This window comes from Dipodomys ordii, unplaced genomic scaffold, assembly GCF_000151885.1.
Source record: "Dipodomys ordii isolate 6190 unplaced genomic scaffold, Dord_2.0 Scaffold35, whole genome shotgun sequence".
In the NCBI taxonomy this organism is placed as follows: Eukaryota; Metazoa; Chordata; class Mammalia; order Rodentia; family Heteromyidae; genus Dipodomys; species Dipodomys ordii.
The window spans coordinates 5,027,709-5,039,972 of NW_012267251.1; the positions used below are offsets into that span (position 1 = coordinate 5,027,709).

At 40.9% G+C, this 12,264-nt stretch overlaps 1 protein-coding gene across 1 annotated transcript in view; it reads left to right on the forward strand.

The window, feature by feature from the left end:
* The window catches only part of Crb1 (crumbs family member 1, photoreceptor morphogenesis associated), a 144,524-nt gene that overhangs the window by 33,985 nt on the left and 98,275 nt on the right, over positions 1-12,264 (forward strand). Inside the window, 2 exon segments of the mRNA XM_013017298.1 lie at positions 1,271-1,558; positions 1,560-1,648. Coding sequence (XP_012872752.1) covers positions 1,271-1,558; positions 1,560-1,648 — 377 coding nt within the window.

Here is a 12,264-nt window from a genome sequence, read left to right on the forward strand (position 1 = left end):
AGCCCCACCACCACCAATCCATCCATCCATTTATCCATCCATCCATTTATCCATCCATCCATTTATCCATCCATCCATCCATAAAATGCAGTGGCCATGAAATGTATGCATTTATAGACATTGATATTTGTACCATTGTAGCCAATTAACGTGGAAAGGGGCATAGAATGTTTTTCTGGAGGCCCTTATTCCAATTACATTTTCATACTATATGCCTAGGACAGGCATTAATTGGGCTTTGTAACCCGTTTCCTAGGGAGGTCCCATGAGAGAGCGTGAACATCAACCCTCCAACCCCCCAGCCGGCAGTGAGGGTTAAAGCCGCTTCCTTCCGTCCCCTCACCCCGCGGAGCTGCAGCCCCACCAGGAAATGAGAAAAAAGAGCGTCGGTCGTCTTTGTTTCTTTTATCAAACTTAAAAAAAAAAGTATTCTCCTTAAGTAGCTGTAGGAAGGTTGACCCGACGCGTCAGGCTGAGCTCGCTGCAGCTGCATCGATCGCTGTCGCTGCCCATCCCCTCAAATCCCATCTTCTCGGTGCCGTCCGCTTCTGTTTCTGATTAGCAACTGTATAAAAGTTTTTGACAGATGTGGACTTAAAACACCGTTAGGTGCAGACTGCTGCGCCTTCATTAATGCATGTCTTGAGGTGGTCGGCAGGTCAAAAAGAAAGTTCACCTCAACCCCTGGGTAGACTACGTCTTGATAGACATATGTATTTATTGAATAAGTCTTGATATATATATATATATACTCATTTTATTATATATTTCACTTAAGTCTTGATAGCTATATTTATTAATTTTATATATTTCATTTAAGTCGATACATTTATTAATTTTATTATATGTCATTTAAGTCTTGATATATATTCATTCATTTTATTATATATTTCATGTAAGTCTTGATATATATTTATTCATTGTATCATATTTTTAGTATATAATTTACCTATTACATATTTAAGTCTTGATATATTTATATTATATATGTAATTTAAGTCTTCATATATATCTCTTAATATCAATTATAGATATCTACATAGATAGTAATAGATGTATATGATAAATATAGATATATAGATTATAATATATAGTAGATATTAATAGATATATAATAATATATCATAGATTAATAGATTATGGTATAGATATTACTCTATTAATAGATCTGAATAGATATCTATACAGACTATAGATACGGTAGGAGATATTATAGATGTCATTTAAGTCTTGATATCCATTGTCTTTGTTTCCCTTTTCTCCCTCGCAGACGCTTCTGCAGTGGATACAGCACCGGCTGCCGCTCTGCGTCCCGCGGCCGCCGCCCGGGGTGGGCCTGCGGCCCGAGCGGCTGCGGGCACAGCGGGCTGTGCGGCCCGGGCCCTGGCGGGCCGGCCTGCGTCTGCCCGGCCGGGCGCTCGGGTGCGAGGTGGCGGCCGCGGCGGCCGCGTGCGCCTCGGGGCCCGGCCGCCACGCGGTGCCGGGGCGCGGGCGCCGGCTACGCCTGCTTCTGCGTGCCGGGCTTCCAGGGCGGCCGCTGCGAGACAGATGTGGACGAGGGCGCCTGGGGCCTGCGCGCCGCCAGCCGCCTGCCTCGACCGCCCGGGCCGCTACGCCTGCGTCTGTCCGCGGGGCCGCGCGGGGCTGCGTGGGGACGTGCGGGGCCGCGGGGACGTGCGGCCAGGGGCCTGCCGTGATCATCACTCCTGCTATTATTATTATTAATTATTACTATTGCAATTATTATTACTATTGCTATCATTATTACTATTATTGCTATTATGACTATTGCTATTATTATTACTATTGCAATTATTGCTATTATTGCTACTATTGCAATTATTATTACTATTGCTATCATTATTACTATTATTGCTATTATGACTATTGCTATTATTATTACTATTGCAATTATTGCTATTATTGCTACTATTGCAATTATATTACTATTGCTATCATTATTACTATTATTGCTATTATTATTACTATTGCAATTATCATTACTATTATTATTGCCATTGCAATTATTGTTATTGCTATTATTACTACTATTGCAATTATTGCTATTCTTATTGTTATTATTTTAGCTAGCAGTGAGGATTGAGCTGAGCAGGCTTGCTTGGGAAACTAGTGTATCAACTTAACCCCATCCCCCACTATTTTATTTTAGTCGTTTATTTAGTCGTTTTTCTTCTGAGCCCAGGGATCCTGTGACCTCTCTGCCTCCTAAGCAGCTGGGGGTCTAGAAGAATACCACCACGTCCATCTTCATCTTTGAGATGGGGTCTCTCTACCTTTGCCTGGGCTCATTTCAGACCCGCTCTCCTCCTATCTCTGACCACCAAGTCGCTGGCATTACACATGTGAGCCACCACTATCACCCCCCAAAACAAGTCCTGGACAGGCATTAATGACTACTAAACTAAAAGGCTTTCTAGTCTATCAAAAGGTGGCTGAATGCCCTGAACTGTGAGCCGGTCACTTCTGCAGTTTTAGCTGGAATGCCACATATCTCAAACTTAGATTCAGTTTTTGAAGAATAAACACTATTGGATTGTGTGTATTCTGTTGTGTGTATACATGTATGCATGCATGTATTAAAATTTTTTAAAGTCTGTATCTGTTGATGGACACATCTAGGTTGTTTCGGATTCCTGTCGTTCCTTTTCTTTCTTTTCTTTTTTGTACCCGTCCTGGGGCTTGAGCTCAGGTCCTGGCACTGCCCCGGAGATTCTTTTGCTGAAGGCTAGCACTCTACCACTTGAGCCACAACACCACTTGTGGCTTTTTCTACGTAGTTAATTGTAGATAAGAGTCTCGTGGACTTTCCTACCCAGGCTGGCTTCAAACTGTGATCCTCGAATCTCAGCCTCCTGAGTAGCTAAGATTATAGGGCACTAGAGCCCAACCTTTCATTTCCTTAAAAAAATGTATATTAATTGTTTACAAGAGTTTCACCCATGGCATTTTACACCTGAATGTGTAAACATTAGACTCCCTGGCTTACTTGCCTCTTGCTCATCTTTACTACACCCTTTCTGTTTTGTGGAAAACTGAATTTTCTTTAAAGATCTGGGAGAATTTGGCAGTGAATCCATTGAGTCTTGGCTTTTCTTCTTGGGGAAACTTTTACTGCCTCCATCTCATGGCTTGTTGTGGATCTGTTTAGTTGGTTTATATCTTCTTGATTCAATTTTAGTATGTCAAGTGCATCTAGAAATGCATCTATTTTTTCTGGCTTTCTAGTTTTGAAAGTATTTTTTTTCATGATGTAGCTTTCACTGGTATTTATTGTGTTATCTCTGATTTCATCTCTAACTTTATTTATTTGGAACTTTTCCCTCCTCCTTGTACTTAGATTTGGTGAGCATTTTTATTAATCTCATTTATCTCTTCAAAAATCTTTCTGTTTTGCTAATTCTCCATATAGATTTTTAAGTCTCTATTTCGTTGATTTCTGTCCTAACCTTTACAGTTTCTTTCCATCTGCTAATTTGGGGTTTCATTAGTTCTATTTCTAGGGGTTTCAGGTACATCATTAGGCCATTTTTCCTTAAATGTACCTCTTTTTCCTTAAATGTGGATGTTTATAGCAATACACTTTCCTCTTCACGCTGCCTCTGCTGTGTCCCAAAGATCTTGGCAGGTTTATGTTCTCATTTCCGTCGGCTTCTAGGACCCCATGATTTCCCTCCCATTTCTTCAGGATCATTGTTCACCCATGTGCTGTTCACACTCCAGGTGTTTGAATATTCTCAGTTGTTGAGTTCTAGCTTTACCCTATTATGTTGCGATAGAGTACAGAGTTGTATGTGTAAGATTTTACGTCTGAAGATATGGTCTAGTTTGGCAAAAGTTCCATAGACTGTTCCATAGAATGTGTAGAGTATAGCTGTGTAGATTTCTGTCTGGTCTATTTGGTCTTTAGTGTCATTTAGTTTTGAGGTTTCTTTGGTCTGGTTAACCTATCTTTGGCGATAAGAAGATATTGAGGTTATTTACTCTCATTGTTTTGGAGTTGCTATCCTGTTGTTTGCTTGTTTTCTAGTACTGGGGCTGGAACTGAGGGACTCTTGTTCTTGCTTCCTTTTTTTTTTTTTTTGTCAGTCGTGGGGCTTGAACTCTGGGCCCGAGCATTATCTTCTGCTTAAGGCAACCACTCTACCACTTGAGCCACAGCACCACTTCCTGCTTTCTGGTGGTTTATTGGAGATAAGAGTCTCACAGACTTTCCTGCCCAGGCTGGCTTTGAACTTCTATCCTCAGATCTCAGCCTCTTAAGTAGCTAGGATTACAGACAGGAAACACAAACACCTAGCAATAGGTAGATTTAGCTTTTCCCTCACCCTTTTACTCCAAGCCAATGATTATTTTTGTCAATAAAATACATCTCTTATAGGCAACAAATAGGTCATGATTTTTAATTCAATACATTCCATGTCTTCTTTAACTTGTGAATTAAGACTTCTGATGCTCAATGCTCTTATTGAAAGGTGCACAGTAATTGCTGTTTTTTTTGTTGTTTTGTCCTTTCCTATTCGTCATTTGCTCATAGGCTCATCTGGAGGGATTTATTTTATCCCCTATTTCCACAGTTACATTTAGCTTCCTCTTCTGGATGTATAGTGCTAGTTAAGTGGTCATAATTTGATTTCATTTTTGTATCTCCTAGAGGATTTCTATTTTTTACGCCCCCAGTTATGAATGGGGGGTTGATGGGTTTTTTCCTTCTAGTGTTGCAAACACATCATACTATGCCTTCCTTGCTTCTGGTAAGAAATCTATTATTCTGCCAGGCTTACCTTCATTTGTGACTTGGTGCTTCTCTGTTGCAGCTTTCAGAGTTATTTTACACACTACATGCTTTAATCATGGCATGTCTTACAGTGATGCATTTCTTGTTTGGTCTATCAGGTGTCTTAAAAGCCTTCTATAGTTCAATGGCAGTTTCCTGCCAAAGATTTAGGGAAACTTTCTCCTATTAGATCACTGGAGATATTTTCTATTCCTTTAGCTTACATGTCTTCTCCTTCTTCTAAGCCCATGAGTGTTAAGTTTTACCTCTCAATACTATCCCGGAGGTTTTCTATGTTTTTTTTTTTTATCTCTCTTTTCTTCCATCTAATTGTCCTAACCTATCTACCTTATTCTCAAGACCTGATATTCTGCCTCCAGTTTGATTCACTGTACTGGAGAGACTTCACAGAGGTTTAATTATTGAGTGGAATTATTGAGCTTTACATTGCCAGAATTTCAGTTTGGTTCTTTCCTCTGATTTCTGCATCTTTATTAAATTCCTCTATCATGTATTGTTTGCCTTCTACCATTTAGTTGCTTATTTATCTGAGCTTCTGTTTATTAGTATAATTTTTGAATTAATTCATCTTTTTATACATGCCCTCTTTCATTTCGTTGATATTTCTTACGATTATGCTTTTGAGTTCTTTTAGTCTTTCTTCCTCTTCACTATCCTTAGTGTTTTTGTTAAGTGTGATTGTTCATCTTTAGAAGTGTCCTGTTGTCTTTTTAAATATATATAGAGAGAGCTATACTATATCTATCTATCTATCTTTCTATCTTTCTATCTATCTATCTATCTATCTATCTATCTATCTATCTATCTATCTTGTATTGCTGTATTGGGATTTATACATCTCATGCAAATTCATTGGTTGGAGATTTTAATCCCCGATAGCCTTAATTTGATGCCTTCACTGTTTAGGAAGGATTTGGTAGTGGGAGGGATGCTGTGGAGTTTCTCCTTTGTGGACTGGGGAAAAACTCAGTTTCTGTGTACCCACGTGTTCCTGGATACTAGTGCTGGTCCTTCCCGCTTCCTTCCTCCCTCCTCCCTTTCACCACACTCATTGATGAGAATTAAATTGCATTTCTTGCATTTTCCTGTGCGTGGATGGGAGTTATTTGTGAGTTCCAAGTAGCTCTGGTTAAAGGTCAGTTTCCCACCTGGGTGCTGCTGCTGCAACCTTAGAAGCTTCCTATCTTTGTGCATTGGAAGCTACTGCTGATTGCAAAGTGCTTTTTAGTATGCGGGTCACTCAAATTTCCACGTGTCCCACATGTTCCCCTATTTGTGTACCTTGTGGCAGTGCATAGTCAACTTTTGGGCTGACCCTCAAAGATGAAGGGGGTGAACACTGAGTTCTGTGTGGTGTCAGAGAACGGAGGGACTCCTGTTTTCTGCCTAAAGGTCTCCATTCTTTCCAAGCCCACACTCTGTGAGAAGCATGGGTGTGTGTGTCTGTGTGTCTGTCTCCCAGGCTTTGTACTTTCTTGGAATCCTTACATGATGGCCAGCCTGCAAAGCCATGAGATAGCTGACAGCTCCTAAACTTTGAGCACACTGCCAGCCAGACATTTGGCCTGCACAGATGCTCAGATACATAGCAATGACACCAAGTGGGTTCATTTCTTAAAGCTCATTTTCAATTGTTTTTGTCTATTATGTATAGGTTTATATTTGTATATAATAGTGAAAATAGTGAAGTCATTGATGTTTTAAACATCTGTTCTGTAGTTTTCCAATGTGATCTTTCTCACAGTCTCTGTCCTCTCCTGCCACCTACATCGCCATTTCTCACTTAGGACATTTTCCCATGAAGATTATCTATTGTACTTTCTCTTTTTGCTTTGCTTTGTCTCTGGACTTCCCAGCGACGTATCAAGGGGAACTCACAGACTTCCATTCTAACCTCTTCTAACCCAGCTCCGCTGACCTTTCACCCCTGAGACACCATTCCATGTTAATGCCACTTTCTTAGACCGTGAGGAAACTCTGGTATCTCTGTATGGCACTGGGGTTTGAACGTACCTTATTCTCTCAACTCTTTCATGCTTATTCCTTCATTTTATCCTTTTTTTTTGCCAAAATATGTTAAACAGTATCATTATTTAGAAAATATCCTTCTTTAAAATATACATCAAAACTACCGCAGAGTCATCTTCTACTGATACCACATATTCTGGAAAGACTTTTTTCCAAATAGACATATCCTTGGTTGCTCTGACTTAATATTTGCTCATCCCTTACCTATCCATAAGCTAGTCTTCAGGCCGGGCGCTGGTGGCTCACGCCTGTAATCCTAGCTACTCAGGAGGCTGAGTTCTGAGAATCGCGGTTCAAAGCCAGCTCGGGCAGGAAAGTCCATGAGACTCTTATCTCCAATAAAAACCACTAGAAAACCGGAAGTGGCGCTATGGCTCAAGCAGTAGAGCGCTCGCCTTGAGCTGAAGAGCTTGGACAGCCTTGAGCTTGGACAGCGCCCAGAGTTCAGCCCAATGACCAACAAAAAAAAAAAAAGTCTTCAAGATCTGCTATTTGGACATCAAATGTGTTTCCCAAATTCAGTGATCTGCCATGTTCCCGGAGCCTTTGCTGAGGTCTTTCTGGTCTCCAAGTGGTATGCAGCTACTTAAATGCCCTACGTTTGGCATTTACCTTCTCCAAGTTTTCCTGAACTCTGCCTTTGAAGTATCGTTTCTCCAGTGGACCTATGCCACACTGTCCTGTGCAGGGATGAGAGTGCAGAGAGCGTTTGGCTTCTCCCTGGCAGCCCTCTGTAGTTTGTCCCGGCCACCAGTCATCTCCACGCACATTTCACCAGTGCTTCGATTCCTCCAAACTAGTCAGTTTTCCACCAAGAATTTCCATATTCTGTCCTGTTTTACGGATATCTAAGTTTCTCCACACAACCTCCACCTTGCCCACTAAAATGTTAGTTCCTAAGGACAGAAGTCATGTCCGATATTGGGGTTCAACTAAATGACATTTCTGAGGATCAAGTACATGCCATTCGCTTTATATAACATACGAAAACCTTCTTGCTTCGTGTCAAACTGTCATGGCCATTTTCTTTATTTGGAATTGTGGCAAATTGAATTTCAATGCCTCTTACATTTTTTGAATAGAAATAAGAATTTTTTGTGGAGCTTCTTTGGGACTCCTATTGTTTACAGTGGTTACACTTTTTTTACAGATAATATTTTTCAATTCCTGCTGCTATTTCAACTTTTGTGAATGGTAATTAAAAGGAATATATATATATATATATGAAATCCAATAAATGTTTTAGCCATTTATAAGGCAAAGTCTTTTAATTGCAAAAATATGGCTTAAAATTATTTTGTGGTGATTTACATTTCAACTGCTTCAGAATCCTTCCCATGGTCTGAATTTAAGCATAAAGTGTGTGAAGGGAGTGGTTTTAAATGTGAAATGTCATAAAAATGTCTTGTAAAGGTCCTTTGCTTTGCTCACTGAGGTATAGAGCAGGTAATATTCCTCCCATGCTAGGTTCAATAAAAATCAGAGTTCTTTTCTCACAGTAATAAAGTCCGTAGTAAGCTCACTTTTAAAAACAACAACAACAATAACATTTTTCCCTATATGACTCTGCTCTTTCCATTTTCTGAGAAACCAGGATATTTCTTTTACTTCAGCTTTTCAGGTAGCATGTATGAAACTCAATTACAAGTAGAATTTAAAGGAGAGACTCATAAATCAGTCAAAGCTGGGTCTGGCACTAACTAGTTTGGTTTGTTGTGGCACAGAGTTATGCCTGTAAGCCTCTTCATCTCTCTCCACATCAGAGGCAGTCTTGCATTCTGGTAGCTGTGTTTCTCCACTCAGAATACTGAGTAGCAATTACCCAGGGAGATCTGCAACCGAAGTGTTCGTACTCTGCCTTGAGAAGGTCAGATGTAACGAATGGTTCTAATGTAGAATAAGAAAGTTAAGTTCTGAAACTCTCTTGTACTCTACCAGCGTTGAAACACAGGGTGGCCTGTTTATTTTGTGGTCGTCTGCGATTACTAGGGTTTGTGGCAGGTTGGGTCAATTAACAGAAATCCCAGAAAGGACCAGAAGAGGCCAGGGAAAAGCCAAAGTTGAGAAGAAATCAGCATGCGTGCACCTGTGCACTCTGACTCCTCTCGGTGAATCCTGGAAACCGTGTTACAGTGACCTGGCTGCTGTGCACTCCATCCAAACTGAGAGCAATCATAAAGACCTTGGCTTCCAGGTTAAGAAATAATAATAATAAAAAAAGCCTCTGCTCCTCTGAGCAGCAAAGCTAGAAAAGGTAATAAATTTTAAAAGACAGAGAGAGGCAGGGGGGAGGAAAGCGCCGAGGCGCGTGGAGAGGGTTCACGCTGCGTGAATCTGCGGCTGTGCACTCCACTGTGTTTGCTGTGTTGTGATTCATGGACTCACAGAAACTTTCTCAGAGTGGGCCAGAGACTCTGCAGCTGTGATCTGCTGTGCATAAGCAAAAAAAAATTCCAACTGCAGTGCCAAGCTGACACCTGCCTGCGCACTTCCTTAGTGAAAATAATGTCAGTTCTCAGCCTGGGACTGCGTTCACCTCGAGTTTATTCAGTGAGTCTTTGTCTCATTGAGGTCTTCCTTCATATGAACTACAGTAAGCAGTGCAGATTTTTTTCCCCATGAAGCTGCTCAGAATAGCAGTATAGAATAGACACGCCGTTTTTGTTATGTTTTTGTGCTGTTTCTAGGGCTTGAACTCAGGCCCTGGGCACTTTCCTGAGGCTTTTTTGGCTCAAGCTTAATGATCTACCACTTGATCCACCACAGCTCTACTTCTTCCATTTATGGTAATTAATTGAAAATAATAGTCTTGCCCAGCCTAGCTTCAAACCACGATCCTTATATCTCAGCCTCCTCCACAACTAAGATTGTAGATGTGATTCACTGCTGCCTAGCAAAGAAAGACTATCTTTTTAGAAAAACTTGACACCTCTAATAAAAAAAGAAAGAATGTATTGAAAATACAATGGCCATTTCCAACGTAACAAACTCACCGTGTTTATCAGTGGCTCTCAAACACTAGCCTGAATCAAGGTCATCTACTCTGGATCTGTGATGCTGCTGGTTGGATGTTTCCTTCCAGGGATTCACCAGTGGTGCTACTTTGGGACAGGAACCAAGTGGCATGTGCTTATGTCATGAAGACAGAGTCCTTATGAGTGGGTTCCTATCACCACCAAAGGGGATTTGGGAATGTGTTCACTTCTTCCATCCCTCGGCTTTGTTGCCAGGAGCATCGCTTCCCTCCGGGGGATTCAGGGCTCAGGCGCCATCTTGGAAGCATAGAAAAGGCCCTCACTAGACCCAATGGATGAAAAGGAATCCTCTACTCTAGAAAGAAGAGATGTGTGAGTATGAAATAAGAAATAAGTCAAATGCAGTGAAGAAAACTACAACAATGAAAAAGGGAGAGAACAATTAAGCTTTAGATGAAATGATGGAAGAAGGCTCACTGAGTAGTGATAATCGGATCATTGTGAAGAGGTGGGCAGAATGGTGAGGCAAGCGTCCTGAGGAACGTGGTTCTGGGGGAGGAACAGCCCATGCAAAGGCCCTGAGGTGAAGAGTACTTGGGATCTTGGAGGAACAATATTGAAGGTGGAGTAGGAAGGGTACAGGTGGGACCTTCAGGTCGCTGTAAGAACTGTTTTCACTCCAAGTGGGAGAGGAGGTTTGGAGAGTTTTGAGTACAGAGCAGAAATAATCATGTTATGCTTTTTATGGTGTTTCTTTGTATTAAGTAGATGTACCAAGGTGTTTCAATTCCAGAAGATAGGTGATGAGTACAATGTCACCCCTTCCATCCCTCTCCCTCATCTCTCCTCATCCATCCCTGACTCTCAAGGTACATTGTTTAATTTTGTACTTAGTGAACATTGAATATAATGACTGTATTTTCTAACCCTTCCTCCCTCCATTTGTGCTACGTTTTAACAAGATCACGCTGCTTGTTATGCTGAAGATATCCCAAAGGGCCTTGAGTTCTAGCTCCAGAACCAGCACACACCTGTGTGCACACACCCATACACATACACACATGCATATACCTGTACACAAATCACACATATACACACACATATGCACATATGCACATACGCATACACACATGCATATACCTGTACACAAATCACACATATACACACACATACGCACACACGCACATACGCATACACACATGCATATACCTTTACACAAATCACACATATACACACACGCATACGCACACACGCACATACGCATACACACATGCATATACCTGTACACAAATCACACATATACACACACGCATACGCACACACGCACATACGCATACACACATGCATATACCTGTACACAAATCACACATATACACACGCACATACACACACACATGCATATACCTGTACACAAATCACACATATACACACGCACATACGCACATACGCACATGCACACACACACATGCATATACCTGTACACAAATCACACATATACACACACGCATACGCACATACACACACACATGCATATACCTGTACACAAATCACACATATACACACACGCATACGCACATACACACACATGCATATACCTGTACACAAATCACACATATACACACACGCATACGCACACACACATGCATATACCTGTACACAAATCACACATATACACACACGCATACGCACATACACACACATGCATATACCTGTACACAAATCACACATATACACACACGCATACGCACACACACATGCATATACCTGTACACAAATCACACATATACACACGCACATACACACACACATGCATATACCTGTACACAAATCACACATATACACACGCACATACGCACATGCACACACACACACATGCATATACCTGTACACAAATCACACATATACACACGCGCATATGCACATACACACACATGCATATACCTGTACACAAATCACACATATGCACATACACACATACACACACATGCATATACCTGTACACAAATCACACATATATACACGCACATATGCACATACACACATACACACACATGCATATACCTATACACAAATCACACATATATACACATACATACGCACATATACACATACACACAAACGAAATAAGTGTTCTGTCTCCCATCAGCTCTCAGTGTCTAGATCATTCATAGCAGGTCTGTCCTTTAGAACATTTGTTATAAAAATCATTCTGAATAACATTTGTTGAAGATTTCCTATGAGGACCTTATTTAAAGAATGTTTCACATTCGTTTTGAACCTTCTGCAGCTCGTCCACTGAATTTCTAAGTTCAACACACACAGTATAACTAACCAACTCTGCAGTGGCAGTCAAGGTGATTTGAATCTAGATGAAGTTCCCTCTTTTCTAGATACGTTTTGATTTGTTCCATCATTTGGAGGTTTCTTTGGAAAACCATATGGTTA